The sequence below is a fragment of the Ursus arctos genome, unplaced genomic scaffold (assembly GCF_023065955.2).
Source record: "Ursus arctos isolate Adak ecotype North America unplaced genomic scaffold, UrsArc2.0 scaffold_21, whole genome shotgun sequence".
In the NCBI taxonomy this organism is placed as follows: Eukaryota; Metazoa; Chordata; class Mammalia; order Carnivora; family Ursidae; genus Ursus; species Ursus arctos.
Window position 1 is genome coordinate 51,463,146 of NW_026622886.1, and position 18,171 is coordinate 51,481,316.

At 35.2% G+C, this 18,171-nt stretch overlaps 1 protein-coding gene across 1 annotated transcript; it reads right to left on the reverse strand.

Moving 5' to 3' along the window:
- Positions 1–4,259: 4,259 nt before the first annotated feature.
- Positions 4,260–5,194, reverse strand: LOC125282625 (olfactory receptor 6C76-like). Its single transcript, XM_048217977.2, is given in 2 exon segments — positions 4,260–4,747; positions 4,750–5,194. Coding segments are annotated over 2 exon segments (933 nt in total).
- Positions 5,195–18,171: the final 12,977 nt, after the last annotated feature.

Below are 18,171 nucleotides of genomic sequence, written 5' to 3' on the forward strand. Positions count from 1 at the left end.
CTTCACTTCTACCATGGGTTCAAGTAAGGTTATTGACCTTTATAAGGCAGAAGTGATGACTTTCAAACTCTAAAAGATGGAGCTGAAACAAGAAGTCAATAGGAATTTCTATAAAGGTGCTTATGTTGTCTGCATAAATAAAATCTGTTTTGCTTCTTCCTGTTAGTCTGAATGCCTTTTCCCTTTTTAAAACTTCATTATATAAATTAGAATCTACCATACAATACATATTTTTTAAAAATTTACTTACTTACTTACTTACTTACTTATTTTAGAGAGACAGCATGGGGTGGAGGGGCAGAGGGAGAGGGAGTCAGGTGATCTCAGGGAGACTCCCCGCTGAGTGTGGAGCCTGATGCAAGGCATGATCTCATGACCTTGAGATCATGACCTGAGCCAAAACCAAGAGTCTGACGTTTAACCCATTGAGCCACCCAGGTGCCCCAGAATCTACTGTATAATATTAAGTAGATGTAGCAAGAGTGACCATCCTGGCCTTATTCTTTTTCTTAGCATCAGATTGTTCAGACTTCCACAATGAATTAAGACGTTAGCTGTAGTTTAATTATTTTTTCTTTTTTCTTTCTTTCTTTTTCTTTTTTTTTTTTAACTATATTTTGGATGTCCTTTGGTATTTGCCACTTATTAGATCAATTCATTGAGTGTTTTTTGTTTTTGTTTCTTTTACAGTGTAATATTAGTTTCGGGTGTACAATTTGGTGATCCAACACTTACATACAACACCCAGTGCTCATCACAAGTGCATTCTGAGAGTTTTTATTAGATATGCATATTGGACATTTTTCTGCAACTATTAAGAAAAACTTCACTTGATCAAAATTAATTAAACTTTTTACATATTTCTAGATTTATTTGCCATTATTTTAAATATTTGCAGCTTGTTCACAAGTGAGATTTGTTACCATATTTTCCTAATAATATCTATTTCCTGATTTTGCTCTCTGGATAATTCTATTCTCATAGGATAAGTTGGATAGTATTCCCTACTGCAATATATTCTGGGACAGTTGTGTACAATTATTAGTATTGCTTCCTTAAATATTTTGTAGCAACCACTGGTGAATGTGGAATTTACTTTGTGAGATATTTCTTAATTATAAGTTCAATTTCTACAGTAGATATAGACCTGCCATCAATTTTCTTTCTTGAATTTATTTTTTTTTCTTTTTTTTTTTAAAGATTTTATTTATTTATTCGACAGGATAGAGACAGCCAGCGAGAGAGGGAACACAAGCAGGGGGAGTGGGAGAGGAAGAAGCAGGCTCATAGTGGAGGAGCCTGACGTGGGGCTCGATCCCACAATGCCGGGATCACGCCCTGAGCCGAAGGCAGACGCTTAACCGCTGTGTCACCCAGGCGCCCCTATTGTTTTTTTCTTGAACAGAATTTTGTTGTTTTTCCATTTCATTATGTTTTTTAATTAATTGACATAAAGTTGTTCAAAAACCTCCATATTATTTGCTCAGTAACTGTAGAATATCAGTGATAAGACTTGGTGTTCTCTGATAATGGTAATTTGTATCTACTCTGTATTTTTCCTCATCAATCTTGCTAAAAATTTATCAATTTTGATGATATTTTCAAGAAATCAGATTTGGTTTTATTGATATTTTCTTATTTTTCTGTTTTCTATTTCACTGATTTCCACATTGGTCTTTATTATTCCCTTTCATCTGGTTACTCTGAGTTAAATTTGCTTTACTACGTTGATAGCTGATTGAGGTGGAAGCTGAGGTCATTGATCTGAGGATTTTTTTCTTTCCTAATTTTAGAGTCTTATGTTTCTTTAGCTGCATCCCACAAATTTTGTTATGTTGTAATTTTATGTTTATTTTGTTCACATGGCATTTTAATTTTTCTTTGATTTCCTTCAACCCAGGGATTATATATATGTTAGTTTGCAAATATTAGTGGATTTCCCAGATATCTTTCCATAATGATTTGTAAGTTTATTACATAGTGTTCAGTAACATACTAGGCATGACTTGAATGTTGTGAACTTATTGAGACTCTTTAGTCACTCAGGTTATGATCTATTATGATAATGTTTTGTGTAATACTGGAAAGAGTAAGTATTCTGTCGATGTTGGATGGACTGTTCTGAAAATCTCAATAAGGTCAATTTGGTTGATAAGATTGTTCAACTCTTCCACATCCTTATTGGTTTTTTTTCAACCTTCTATATTAATTATTGAGTGTTCTGAAACTTCTGACTATAATTGTGCATTTGAGTGCTGCATTGTTAAATTTAACTGCATTTGTTAAATTGTGGTTGATATGCAAACAGATTAGTTATGGAGATGAGTTTGGTAAAAATAAATGAAATCATTCTGTGAAAATCAGTTTTGTACATAGAATTTCCAATTAAGTTTATTGAATGTTTTATTATTATTTGTAAATTATATTAGTAACATTTATGTCTGTGTATTGTTTTCTGATCATTGGTTTTAAACACTAGCTAGCACACTAGTTCTCTCTGCCTGTATGCATTGAAGCATCAGGACTTTATTGAACACCACACTGTCTGAGTCGTACCTGCATCAATAGATGCAAAGCACGTATTTAGATTTACATAGAATCTCCAAAGCAACAACTGGAAAAATGAAAAGCTTTGTAAAGCAAAGAAAGAAATAAGAACATAATTCTGGAGTAGGTGGAAAATTCACATCTATGATGCCTAAGAAGAGAGTCCACTGTACTTCCCAGTTCTAACTGTGGACCCTACAAACTGAGGGCTTCAGAGGGATGGGGGGGGGGATTGGGATAGGCTGGTGATGGGTAGTAAGGAGGACACACATTGCATGGTGCACTGGGTGTTATATGCAAATAATGAATCATGGAACATTGCATCAAAAACTGGCATGTACTGTATGGTGACTAATATAACAAAATAAAAATTATTTTAAAAAGTTAATATCAAATTGAGTGAAACACTTTTTACAAGCAGATATAGTAAATATTTTTGCTGAGACACAGTTGGAAATATCACAGATGTTTTAGACATTCATGCTCTCAGAATTTAATTTTCAAAAACACATAACTGTTTTTGATTATGTGTTACCCTGTTTCTGTAAACACTTATCAGAAGAACTTTTTACAGTGAGAAAAGAGAACCAAAGCACTGAGAATTCAAATAAATATTAAGGAAAAATGTTCTGATGGTAAGTTAAATGATTTCATGCATTGCTTGTGGGAGAGGACAGGAAAGAAGCAAGTGGACAAATACTAAATTAAGTTTTATTCTTGTAACCGTAGAGCAATAATTAAGAACTTCTTATAGGAAAGATTTATGTCAAGTTTTAGATAGTGCAAACATGCTTAAATCCACACCCTCCAATGTCCATAAAAATTCTGAAAGATGTATTTTCCATTTTTAAGATAATGAAACCATATGAATACTAGAAAACATTTTAGGGTGCCATCGGTGTGCCAGAAATTTTGAGAACTACCTGGGAGATAGAAAACACATGGTTTTAATTTTCAAAAAAATAAAAATAAAAAAAGGAAATTGGATCACAGGAAACCAGGTTCTTTCCAGGGGAATGTCAGATAAGCTCCAGCTCAGCATCAGCAAATTAAAAGAAAGCAATGGGCTGTGGAATAATCATCAGTGTAGTTCCTCAAAATGCTTGTGGTGAAAATATTGGGATTTTACAGAAATGGCAATTCCATACTTGTAGTAAATTTGGAATTTAGTCCGGAAAAGACATTAAACAAGATATGTTATAATATTAAAGGATAAAATTCACGATGAAGATATAACGCCTATGTCCCAAATAGCACAGATCAACATTTTTAATATAAAAACCCTAGGAGATACAAGGACAAATAAAAGCACACTAGAGGTAGGAGACTTTACCTCACAGATGGAATTACATTAATACTCAGTGCTCGTGCACTGGGAGAAATAACTTTTTAGAATTACTTAGAATTTTATCTAGACTTTGATTAGTGTGCAAAGAGAAAGTTCTTTCAATGATTGTTAAAACTAAATTCTGGCCTTCTTGTTAAGTGTTATCCTCACTTACGTGACATCAAATCACTCACGCTTAGAAAATTTTCAGAGCATGTAAATGTAAAAAGAAAGTTGAACTGAGTGAGGCCAAAATAGAATAAATGGAGAATAAGAGCTGAAGGAAAGGAAGTTGAATATCATAGTGGTTGGAGAAATATAACAATGTTAACATTGTGTTAGACATAGGTTCCATTTAAAATTGAGGTAATGAATTTCTTTATGATTACAATTTATTTGAGAAGCATCTGTTGGCTAAGTTCTTAAAGGACTGCTTTACCTGCTGGTTCCTTAGGGAGTAAATAAAAGGATTTAGCATTGGGGCAACAGAGGTATTGAGCACAGCTATACCCTTGGTCAGAGCCACTCCTTCTTTTGCTGAAGTTTTGACATACATGAAAATGCAACTTCCATAAGAAATAGAGACAACAATCATGTGTGAGGAACAAGTGGAAAAGGCCTTTTTCCTTTGCTCGGCAGAGGGGATTCTCAGAATTGTTTTAAGGATGAATACATAGGAAAGAACCACTAATACTAAGGTTACCATGAGCGTGAATACTGCCAGGAAGAATCCCATGAGTTCTAGGAATGCTGTGTCTGTGCAGGAGATCAATAGCATAGGAGAAGAGTCACATGTGAAGTGATCAATGATGTTGGAGTCACGGAAATCCAGTTGAAGTCCCATGATCACAGGTGGAAAGATAATGAGAAATCAGCCAGCCAAGAGTTAATTATAAGCTGGTTGCAGACTCTGCTGTTCATTATTGTTGTGTAATGCAATGGCTTACAGATAGCTACGTACCGATCATAAGACATAGCAGTCAAAAGAAAAAATTCTGTTGAACCAAGGAGTATGAAGAAAAACACCTGTGCCATGCAAGATTTATAGGAAATGGTCATATCTCCTGTTATAATGCTGACCAGAAATCTAGGAATACAAACTGTTGTGAATGAGATTTCTAGAAAAGAGAAATTCCTAAGGAAGAAATACGTGGGAGTTTTAAGGTGAGGATCTATCAGAGTGAGGGTAATAATTGTCAGGTTTCCACTTATACTCAGTATATAAGTGAAAAATAGAAATAGAAAAATCAAAATATTTAGCTCTAGGTCATCTGTTAATCCCAGAAGAATGAACTCTTTCACAGATGTTTTATTTTTCATTTCTTATTGCTGACTTCTTCCAGGTCTGTAAATGCAAACAAAAAACAATGATTTTTGTGAGTCCAGGATTATTTTTTTATCACTTCTGCTGGCTTAAGAAATATAGAAGACATAAAATGGACTAATAAATTAGCCACCAAATTGTACTAAATTCTGAAAATATATTTGAGCCAGGACAAAGAAACTTATACCCAGTATTTCCTTATAGACCCTAGCCATGTAACATTGAGTGAGTCACTTGATAGATCTAATAAACACATCTGTATATGAAAAATATGCTTATCATTTTTTAATTTTCTTTTAAAATTTCATATGTGTAAGAAAACTATAAAATATATTATTTTATTTCTATTAAAATATTTTATTAATGACCACATGTTCTAATGAGTTTTCTTAAAATAAAACACTTGAAGTTTGCTTTTTAAAATACTTTCTACAATTTTTTCAAGATGTTTCATGCCAGTCTTGCCTAAATAGAGAATTAATAACTTAACAAAAGAATCAGGGCTATAAAATCTGAAATTTATATTATCTTAAACAAACTAAGAATTAAAACTTTTCCTTTCTGTATTAAATAATAATCTTTTACTTTTTAGAAGATAATCAAACAGACAAATTTAAGTGATTTAAGTTACGAATTGATTAGAAAATGGAAAAATTAATGAGGTAAGAAGTGAAAAATATACTTACAGTTATATAATCCTATGTAGTAACAATTTGACTTCTCAAATCCAAATGTTCTGTTGCCTTACTTTAATTGAGTGTCAGTGTTTGAGGCTTTACTTTACTTTTGGGACATTTTATAGACTTCACAATTTGTTTCTCCCTTTAATTTCATTATGCAAGAACATATGTCTGTAGTGTGTAGGTAGAATTTGGCAGGATGATCCTGGTTGCATAGAGAAAGATGAAACACACTGAAGAATAAGTTTAGGAGAAAGCTTATTCCTGAAGTTGGGAGACCCTGATAGAAAGTTGACACAGCCCCAGTTGCTGGTAGAAGGTGGCAGCAAAGTATTCAAGAGGTTCTGTAACACAGTGGAAACAGGTTTATGGACTGTTCCATGTAGTCAATCCATGTTTAGTATGAAAGGCTGAGACTCAAATGGTCTTGCAAAAATTTTTCATTGGGTAGCAGTATCTCTGGCACTAACTCTTTGTTTAGGAGTAAAGCTAGAGGTGTGGAGAGGGTAGGCCAGCAGCAAAATGGACCTCTGCCCTAAATTTCTACCTGGTAACATGGCAGGACTAGAGACTATAGTTTCCTGGAATGTGGATAAGACTCTCAAAATAAATACAAAGTAAGAGAAAGAGAAAAATGTGAGATTGAGGCACTAGTTATGTGAAAATAGGCAAATAGAGGTGACAAAGCTGTATATTTTGCTGGTTAACTAAGTGAAACTCTTAGTTCAAAAGAAGGAGAGGGTCAATCCATGAGTGAGAATCAAGAAATAACAGGTGGGCACGTATTGCATGGAGCACTGGGTGTTATATGCAAACAATGAATCATGGGACACCACATCAAAAGCTAATGATGTAATGAATGGTGACCAACATAACATAATAATAAATTTAAGAAAAAAAAAGGAAAAACAGGTACAGGAAAGAGGTGAGCTGCATAGGAATGAATAAAAATTTGTGAGAGAGAAAATCTTTGAAATGGAAGGAACTATCCTAAGTTGCACGATCCAAGAGCAGCCATTTAGTATCTCTTATTTTCCAAAATTTCCATGAAAATAACAATATCCTAACCATAGATGTTAGGAAGATCTACTAATATAACATTTTACCTGGCTCCCAGTAACTTCTGTAAAATAAAGATGGGTTGTAATTTAAAAAAAAACAAAAAACAAAAAAAAAAAACCACCTTTTTCTTACCTTCCAGTGGGAAAAGTTGGTTTTCTAACTATTGTTACCAAAACAGACTGGTTTTATCTGTTTTTTTCTCCCCCCTCAAAATAGTCACAGGAGATTCTTAACAGGGAAACAATTAAAATGTCTCTGGAGAGAGATGTTCCTGAGGAGTATATTCTAAAGTTTACTTGAATAATTTTAATTAGGTAGCCTTGGGAAATGATTTAAAAAAATTAAATGTCAGAGAGGTGTATAAATGCAGAGAATAGCAGTGAGGAAAAAGCAGTCTTAGAATTTTCATTTGTCAATGTTATATTATTTTTACCTGAGATAAATGTCTGCTGAGGCACTATAATCCAATTATGTGTAAACTTGTGAAGAAGCAGAAAACAGCAAGAAGAAAGGGCCACAAGGATATAAAATGTGCTATTCAAATATTTTATTAATAAAGATATATTGACAATAAACAAATAAACAATCTATTGGGACTACACCAAAATAAAAAACTTTTTGCACAATGAAGGAAACCATTAACAAAATGAAAAGGTAACCTACTGAATGGGAGAAGATATTTACAAATGGTACATCCAAATGGAGTTAATATCCAAATATATAAAGAAATGATACAACTCAACATCAAATAAGCAAATAATCCAAATAAAAACTGGGCAGTGATTCTGAATAGGTGATTTTCCCAAAGAAGATATGTATAGATGGCCAACAGACATGTGAAAATGTTCTTAACATCATTAATCATCAGGAAAATACAAATCAAAACCACAATGAGATATCACCTTACAACTGTCAGAATGGCTAGAATCAACAAGGCAAGAAACAAGTGTTGCTAAGAATGTGGAGGAAAATGGAACCCTCTCATGCCCTTTGGTGGGGATGTAAATTGTGACAGCCGCTGTGGAAAAAAGCATGGAGGTTCCTCAAAGAATTAAAAATAAAAATACCATATGTTTCAGTAATCTAACTACTGGGTGTTTACCCAAAGAAAACGAAAACACTAATTCAGAAAGATATATGCACCTCTACACTTACTGCAGCATTATTCACAATAGCTAAGACATGAAAGCAACCCGGTGTGCATTGATAGATGAATGGATAAAGAAGATGTGATATATATACAATGGAATGCTACTCAGCCAAGAAAAAGAAGGAAAGAAAAAAATGAGATCTTGCCATCTGCAACAACATAGATGGACCTAGAGGGTTTAATGCTAAGTGAAATAAGTCAGAGAAAGACAAATACCACTTATATGTGCAATCTAAAAAACAAAACAAAGGAATAAACAAATAGTTTAAAAAAAAAACAGACAACTACAGGGAACAAACTAGTGGTTGCCAGAGGGGGGAAATGGGTGGGGGATGGGTGAAAGAGATAAAGGAGATTAAGAGGCAGAAATTTCCAGTTATAAAATAAATAAGTCATGGAGGTGAAAGCATAGGGAATATAGTCAATAATATTGTAATAATATATAGTACAGTACTTACTGCAGTGAACATTGAGTAATGTATAGAATTGTTGGATCAATATGTTGTATACCTGAAACTAATATAACGTGTGTTAATTATGCTTCAATAAAAAAATAAGTAAACCAATTCTTTGTGATGGAGAATTAAAAAAATCAGCATATAACCAAACAGAAAGTTAAAAAATCCTCATGTTTTAGAAGGGTCAATATTTTTAAGGTATCAATATTTAAATGTATTTTAAATGTATTGATAGATTCAACAAAATTCCAATCAAGATATCATCAGGTTCCTTTTTGAATGAATTTTTTATTTAGGACAGTTTTAGAACTATGGAAAAAATGTGAAGGTAGAGTTACCATATGTCCCCAATACAGTTTCTCCTATTATTAACATGTTAATATGGTAGATTCATTGCAGTTAATGAACTGACACACTTATTGATATGTTGTTAGATTGATACATTATTATTAGCTATAAAGAACCTACTTTATTCAGATTTCCTTGATTTTTACCTAATGTTTCTTTTTTCTGTTCCTGGATCTCTTCCAGGATACTACAGTACATTTATCATCTCCGTAGGCTTCTTTAGATGGGGCACTCTCTCAGAATTTTGATGATCTTGAGAGTTTTGAGAACTCTGAGCAACTAGTTTGTATAATAGACCTCAATGGGGATTTATATACTGTTACTCTAGGATTAAATTAGGGTTATGTGTTTTGGGAAAGAAGCCCATGGTGGTTAAATTTGCCATTTTCATCAAAATCATATCTTGAGTTTTTGCTATCAGAATAATTTATTATTGTTCATGTGAACTTTGATCACCTGACTGAAGCACTACTTGTTAGGGTTCTCCACAAATTTGCTGTCCTCCCATCCTGCACTTTCCACATTGGACCCTGCGGAAGGAAGTCACTATGAGCAGCTGACACTGAACAGTGGGAATTATGCTCTACCTAGAAGATGGAGTATCTGTATAAATTATTTGGGATTCCTTTACATGGGAAATTTGTGTGTTCTTCCCCATTTATTAATTTACTCAATTATTTATTTATATTAGTATGGATTCATGGATATTTATTTTATACTTCTGACTTATATCCAATATTAATTTATTTTGTTGCTGAATTTTTCTAGCTTTGGCCATTGGGAGGCCTTTCAGTTGGCTACTCTTCCACTTGACATCCAACCATCATAGTGTGTTTTTTAAAAGTCACTTCTTTATTTTCTGCTACTATAAGATGCTTCAGGATCATCTTATATATTCCTTACCAGAGCCCTCTAATCAGACATTCCTGCGGTAATACCTGGTTACTTTTATTGGAGAATGGTATTAGAAACCAAGGTCTGAGCTCTAGGTGTGTTCCTTGCTACCACGGTGTCATTGCTTCTAGAATCTCTAAGAGGACAGAGCCAGGAAATATATGTGATCCTAATAACTTGTATATAAATACATAAGTATTACTATATGTAACTTTCCTCCCTTTCTTCTCTGTAACTTCCCACTCCAAAAGTGAGAATCCCGGCTCCACCAACCAACCTCCATTTGCTTATTGTTGACGTTTTATAGTAGGTCTATGATCCATTTTGAGTTAATTTTTGTGAAAGGTCTGTGTCTAGATTTATTTTTTATATGAATGTCCAATTCTACATTTGTGGAAAAGATTTTCTCAGTTTAATTGCCTTTGCTCCTTTGTCAAAGATCAACTATGTGTTGTTCTACTTGTGGAATTTCTATTCTGTTTCATTGATCTTTATGTATATTCTATATTCAATACCATACTGTCTTCATTAATTTATCTTTACAGTAAGTGTATTGTATTTTACCTTCAATTATTTCTTCTTCAGTGTTCATCTTTTTTTGTATAGGTAGAATAAGTTTTCTGATATGTATAATTTTCTTCTGCCTGAAGAACTTTTGAAAACTTTCTTGTAGGTCGGGACTGCTGATAATGAATTCATTTAGTTTGTTTGACAAAGTCTTAATTTCTCCTTTACTTTTGAAGTATAATTTAACTGTGTGTGGGTTAGTGGTTTTTCTCTTTAAACACTTGAAATATTTCACTCTATTCCCCTCTTGCTTGCATATTTTCTGATTAAAAGTGTGTTGTAATTTCACCCTTGTTCTTCTCCAGATAAGCTATATTTTTCTTCTGTCTTTTATTTAAAGATTTTCTTTCTGTTTTCTGCATTTGAATATTATATGGATAGTTGAATTTGTGTGTGTGTGTGTGTGTGTGTGTGTGTGTGTGTGTGTGTGTGTGTTTCCTGTTAGGTGTTCTCTAATTTTCCTGTGTCTGTGTTTTAGTGTCTGTCACTAATTTTGGAATGTTCTACAGCCACTATTTCTTCAAATATTTCTTTTCTCATCTCTTTCTTCTCTTTCTGGTATTCCAATGATGCCTATGTTACAAGTTTGGGTTTGTCCCATATTCTTGGATGCTGTGCTGTAAATTTTTTTCTTTTTTCTCTTGCATTCAGTTTGGTAGGTTTCTTTTGAGCTGTCTTCAGGAATCACTGGTTCTTTCCTCTGCCTTCTTCAATCTACTAACTTGCCTATCAAAGGCATTTTCAATTTAGTTATATATTTTTTTTCTAGCATTTCCTTTTATTCTTTCTTACAGTTTTCATTTTTGCACTTAATTTTGTCATCTGTCACTGCATGCTTTCTACTCTTTCTTTTAGAGCCCTTACCATATTAATCATAGTTGTTTTCAGTCCCCTGATAGATACCTTTAGCATCTATGCTATATTTGTTCTGATTCTGTAGCTTGCTTTGTCTCTTCAGATGGTAGGGTGTTTTTGTTTGTTTTATTTTTTTTCCTTTGCAATGTGATGAGATTGTGGGATATCAGTGAGGTGAGGTGGGGTGGAGTCCGGACTCAATGACCAAGAAAGAATTCTTGAGATGTCTTTGGTGCATAAAGGTAGTTTATTAAAGCATGGGGACAGGACCTGTGGGCAGAAAGAGCTGCACCGGGGTCATGAGGAGTGGCGCATTATATATCCGTAAGTTGGGAGGGGGTTAGGTATAGTGTAAGGTTCTAAGGAATTTTGGAATCAAGGTTTCCAGGACCTTGAGTGGGCTAGCTATTGGTGGGAAAAAGTTATTTATTACCGTCTAATAAAACCTTAGTCATGAGACCCTTCAGATGTATATCAGTGGACCATATGCTTGGGGGATGATTGCCAACACATATCTTGGGGGGGGGTTAGAGATAAAGGAAATTTCCAAAGGAATTTTTCATGTTAAAGTAGACTTACAGGATCCTGGTGGGGGGTGAGGGGGGCGTCAGGCTAGGATTGCCTTCTGCCCTTAGCAAAGTATTAACATCGAGGCAGTTGAGTCCCTAGAGGAATGTCACTCTGCCTGTCTCCAGGACTTGTCAATGGGCTGTAGGTAGTAAGGAAATGTAATAATTTTTCTTCTGCCTTTGTTTCCCACATCATTCCCCCCTGAACAATTTTGACCCTTAAATCTTTAAGGTTGCTGGAAGGTCTCGTCTTCTGTAACTTCTTCCTGCTGAATAGGCGCGTAGAGATGTCCCTACCTATGGGTCAACATTGGTCAGTTGGGGTTATATAGATACAGGAGTTACAAAAGGCAGAGGCAGCTGAATCCAAGGGAGACTGCATGTGTAGATCTTCCCAAGTGGAAAGGATCATCTGTTGGCTTGAAGTTACGGCAGTGAAGGAGTCTCGACACCAGGTGGAGAGACATGGGAGAAAACAGCAAGACATGATTAGTATAACAAAATGAAAAAGAAACCCAAATTAAGAGTCCTTTGGTAGTTGACAAAAAATCCTTTTGCAGTCCAGGAGTTTAGTCAATCATTAAAGGAAAGAGAGGGATCATTTAAAGAGCGAATTTAAGTATTCATGTCAGTAACCCAGAAATATTTTGTGATTATCTGGATGTATACGCAGCGCTCTGTTTTTGTGATAGCACAACTTCCACCTTGTGTAGCAGTTAAAAACATCTATTGTCATTCCGTTTTGTAAAACTGCTTCACGTATTTGTATTACTTCAGTATTTAATAGAGAAATGCTATTTCGAGTGTCACTTAGGCTTTGACCATGTACTTAAGGGTAGCTGGGTTTAAAGTCTGACAGGTCTCAAGTATTACTGTAGGCATATCTATAAACATAGCCTGGTATTTAATAAGTTGGCTTCCTATCATCCATTGGTGGCTTTTGGTCTTGGACCTGACTTGAAGTCGCTAAAGTAAGCCACTGTCCCATAGTGAGTTTTGAGGGTCCTTTTACCAGGAGGGCTCTTGAATGCTGGTTAACACCTCTCCTTCTAATTGTACATCCATAGAGGTGGCTTCTAGGATAAATATGATTATGCGGGATGAAACCATTAAGAAGCCATTTTTGTTTGAGGTCTAGCCTTAATATCTTAACAAGGAATCCCTGGCAATGGGGAAAGACTTGTCAAGAGATAAGGACATCCCCAAGTCATCATCCAGTACAATCACAAGGAAAGTGGGGTCATCCATTACTATGCTTTGTGTTTTTGTTGTTGTTGAAATATAAACTGATGTAAATAGGTCATTAGTATGGAGATTTAGGATAATCTTGCTCGGATAATTTTGCTGGTATGTGTTTAATATTTGCTGTGGCTGAAGCTGTAGGTTGATGATGTTTTCATATCTTTTAGTGTCTTTGCTTTTATCTCCCCTTCCGTAAGTATTCTTTCCAAGAGAGAGAAGAGCTCTACAGCTGTATTCCACTGTTATATTGTATATTGTGTGGTGGTAGTTGTGGGAAAAGGGTATTGTTTGAAATCTTATGATTACACTTCAGTATTTTAACCTCGTGTCTCTAAGATGTGATTTTCACAACCATTTCTCTAGGGGTATAATTGTCCCAAACACCCACCTTTGAGTTCAGACATAAAGTTTAGAGAGGATTGGATTGTGAGTAATGTGCTTTGCCCAGTTGGGGTAATGATATAGTAAAATTCACTGAAAAGTAGGTCTTTGTAATGGAGAACAATTTTGGTGTGTTTTAAAATGGTTACTTTTCCTTCAGCAGGAAGGGATTTTCTTTGTTTTTCACAAGAACCCCTGGAGGTAACCTCCATGAAAGTGAGAGGTCATTCTGAATTCTCTCCCTAATTCTAGTCCACACTCACTCTCACCAATTTGTCAATACCATTTAAGTATTCCTACCATTTTAAGGTTCTAGCAGTTATATTCCAGATAAGCAGATCTCACCATGACTCTGAATTTGTTCCTCTCTTCCATTTGCAAGGTGGCAGTTTGCCCTATGACCTCAGTTCTCAGAAAGGTCAAAGACAAGTTATCAATTTTCAGTTTGTTTAGCCTTTTCTTTTCTTTTTTTTTTTAAGATTTTATTTATTTATTTGACAGAGAGAGAGAGACAGCCAGCGAGAGAGGGAACACAGGCAGGGGGAGTGGGAGAGGAAGAAGCAGGCTCCCAGTGGAGGAGCCTGATGTGGGGCTCGATCCCATAATGCCAGGATCACGCCCTTAGCCAAAGGCAGACGCTTAATGACTAAGCCACCCAGGCGCCCCTAGCCTTTTATTTTCTAAGAATGGGAATTCCAAGTCCTTTAAGTCAAGCTTAAAATGAAAGTTTTTGTGGTTGTTGTTGTTGATATTACAAGCCTAATCTAAAATTTCTATGGAAAGCTAAAAAACCTAAAATAGTCAAAATAACTTTTTATTTTGTTGTAAATTTTTATATAATAAAATTATTAAGCCATCCTTTGTTATAAGGTAGATTAATTAAGAGAATATGGTATTGGTAAAAGAAAAGATATATAGATCCAGGGACAGAATAGAGAGTCCAAAAATAGACTCTATTAACTTTTAAAATAGGTGCCCAAAAGATTCAATGACAACACATTATTTTTAAGCAAATGGTGCTGGAACAATTGGACTTCCATAAGCAAAATCTGAACGACAGCATATATCTTTTGTTAGGTTTTTTTCTCATCGCTAATGAAATCAAGACCGCAAAGGCAAACGTGGTCCAGAGGATGAACTTTATTGCAAGCACCCTCGGGCAAGGTTCCCCAACTCAGGAAAGAGCGTTGAGTCGGTGAAGTTGCGCCCAGGGCAGAGCAGCGAGGGTTTTTATTGGGCACCGCTGGGAGTGGGGGAAAGTCTGTCTTGGAGAGTCGTGGCAGGGTTTTATTGGGTACTGCTGGGGGTGGTGAAAGTCGGTAAACGGGTTTCGGTTTCCCACCTAGGTTTAGGTTTAAATCTTGGCGGGAGAGTCGGCCATCTTGGGTGTCAGTTTAAATCTTGGTGGGATAGTCGGCCATCTTGGGTGTCTTGGACCCTTTTCTAGGCCAGCCCAACATCTTTTATCATATACAAAAGATAACCCAAAACAGACCTTCTATTTAAATATGAAACCTGAAGCTTTATAATTTCCATCAACTGGTGAATCCATGTATCCACATAAACAAGGAATAAACAAATGATATATGTAAACACATGGATGAATTTCAAAAGCATTTTATAAGGTGAAAAAAGGGACACTCAAAAGCTATATATGATATGATTCCTTCTCTATGACAATACAAAATAAACAAAACCAAACGATAATGGACCAGTGGATTCTTCAAGAGCTGTGAATAAGGAATAGGCATTGACTACAAAAGTGAATGGGGAAATATTTTGAAGGGATTGAGATAATATTAATTTTGACTGTGCTTGTAGACATATAACTGCATACGTTTCTCAAATTTTGTAAAAGCATGCAGCTGAAATTTACTGTTTGTAATTTTTAATTCCCTAAATTCCCTAAACCTGACCAAAACCCAGAAAAGAAACAAAAATACAGAGTTAATTTTGATGGTGTGAAAATAAAAGTAGCGTCAGTATGGCGATGTGTCTTTTGAGATCTATATTTTGGGGGGCAGAAAAGCTGGGAGTTTCTATGTTAAAATATGGTGTTTGGTATGTTAGCCTGGGAAGTGGAGTATGCTTGTTTTTTTTTAAGTTATTTTAAACAACAATCATTAATTTTATATACACTCTGTACATGGGGCACATTTAACAATAAAAACAAAACAAATTGTAATGCAAGAATTTAATTTTAACATGTTCATATTTTCATCATATCCAGATTATTTAATTTTGGATCTATTTATGCTAATAATAGAATGTCAAATGTCAAATTAAACTTTGCAATGGGTCATATAGTTTATTTTCAAATTATTTTTAGATATACTTAATTAAAATTAAGTAAGATTAATTAAACTTAAATTTAAAATTAAAATTGTAAAATTACTGTTTTTCACATATAAGTGTGAGTCCCTCTTCTGTGTATAGAACGCTGACTTTGAGATTCAGCTCTTCCACTTATGAGCATGACACCTGTTGGAATTTAATTTTCCTGGAGGTCCTGTTCCTTCAAAGCTTATGCAATACTGTATGGTCACAGAAACATAATACCATAAGGGGGGTGGTTGGCAGACAGGGAGCATAGAAAAGGCAAGGCTGATTTTACACCTGAAATATAGCAATGATGATTAGGTGGGTATGAAGATTAAATGAGACAATACATGTGCAGTGATCAAACAATTGTAAATGCATTCTGCATTGTTAATATTCAATACATGGAACTTACTGTGACTGATATCAATGTAAAGTTTGGATTAGTACCTCATGCGTTGGCCTAAGGTTTTCTTGGTTATTGCTATCAAATGAGAACAAAATGTTAAAATGCTATTGCATCCATAATACTGTCCCTTATATAGTTATGGAATTGACTACACAATATTGTTCCAAGGCTTATGGTGTGCTCAGATCATGTAATTTATATGTGGACTATAGCCTCCAAGATGCTCACTGATTTTGGTGAGTGTATCGAAAGACTCTTTTTCATTAGGTAAGAGATTAATTCTTTGCTCAATATTTCTAGAAATTGGAAAGGAGCAACATAAGGAATGGAGCAGTCCTGGAGAAAGGCCTTTGTTCCTTGATAGCTCCTTCTCCTTACTTTGCATTTCTCCATTAATTTTGAGAGGCAATGCCATTTTAGATCATGTCATCCATATTAATTAAAAGCATTCTTTTCTGGGGTGCCTGGGTAGCGCAGTCATTAAGCGTCTGCCTTCGGCTCAGGGCGTGATCCCGGCATTATGGGATCGAGCCCCACATCAGGCTCCTCCACTGGGAGCCTGCTTCTTCCTCTCCCACTCCCCCTGCTTGTGTTCCCTCTCTCGCTGGCTGTCTCTCTCTCTGTCAAATAAATAAATAAAATCTTTAAAAATAAATAAATAAAAGTATTCTTTTCTAAGGCAGTTCGAATGGTGAATGTAATGACATTCTCAAATGTGCAGAGAGACTGCATGGGACTCAGTCTCTAGAAAATAATAAATTCAACCCCGGGTATGGCTAAGAAGTAGTATTAGAAGAGATAGTTCTATGTGTTTAAGTTCTTTCCACAACGTTCCTCACCTGATGTCATATTGTCTTCAAAATGTTTGCATGTAGTTTCTTCCTTGTTACTATGTCATCCCAGAAGTGAACATGACAGCAACTGGCTTTTTTTCACTGCTTCCCTGCACCACTGTCTACTCTTCCTGCATTCCCTGTCTTCATTGAAAAGTTCACAATGAATTGTGTCTCTTCAGCCAGATTCCTGGATGTCATTGCTTCCTCTACTTACCCGACAGGCTTGCATTTTTTGCCCCACCCTCACCTCAAGAAAATTTTGTTTTTTGAAAATGCCTCTTATTTATTTTTATTTTACTTTTTTTATATTTTTACATCCACAGAACTGATATGTTAGTTCTGGATCTTACCATTCTATGTTTGAACCATTGCAAAACCCTGACCTTCCCTCAGGCTGTCCTATGCATTGTAACCAGAGTTAATTTTCTATCTGGTACCACCCTTCAATGAGTACTAGTTGTTATGGGACAAAAATCCAAGTTGGTGCTTGGAAGCAGTTTAGGAATTATTTCTAATACTGAGAATGATGATTTTTAACATTAGATTTCCACATGGGGTAAAAAGATTATTTATGTGTTTATTACAGCAGAGCCAAAGTCTGACTGACAGTATATTCAGATGAGTGATTCCTCTCCTTATGAAGAAACTGAAAGTTCATTGTATTGAAATCTTCAATTCATCTCAAGAGTACACATATGGGGGCACCTGGGTGACTCAGTCGGTGGGGCATCTGGCTCTTGATTTTGGCTTGGGTCGTTGTCTTGGGGTCATGGGATTGAACCACCTGTCAGGCTCTGAGCTGGGAGTGGAGCCTGTTGGGATTCTCTGTCTCCTTCTCCCTCTGCCCCTCCCTGCACAGAGAAAGAGAAAGAGATCTTTTGCTTTCTCAAAATAAATAAATAAATAAATAAATAAATAAATAAATAAAATTACACATATATACTCATGCTGCTCTGAAATCTTCACATAAATATTTAGTTTAAGTATTAATATGTTTGGGATACTGTATACACACACACACACACACAGATAAGAAGATAGCATAGAGGATATCACTACTCTTGTAGATTTATATATTCTGGAAAATGAAACTTAACAGGGAAAATAGCAGCTAGGAACATATCATAGGAAACTGGAAAGAAAGAGATGATATTTAGAATGGCCTGTTTTTGCTATTGCCAGAGCCAACTGCCTTCCATGCCT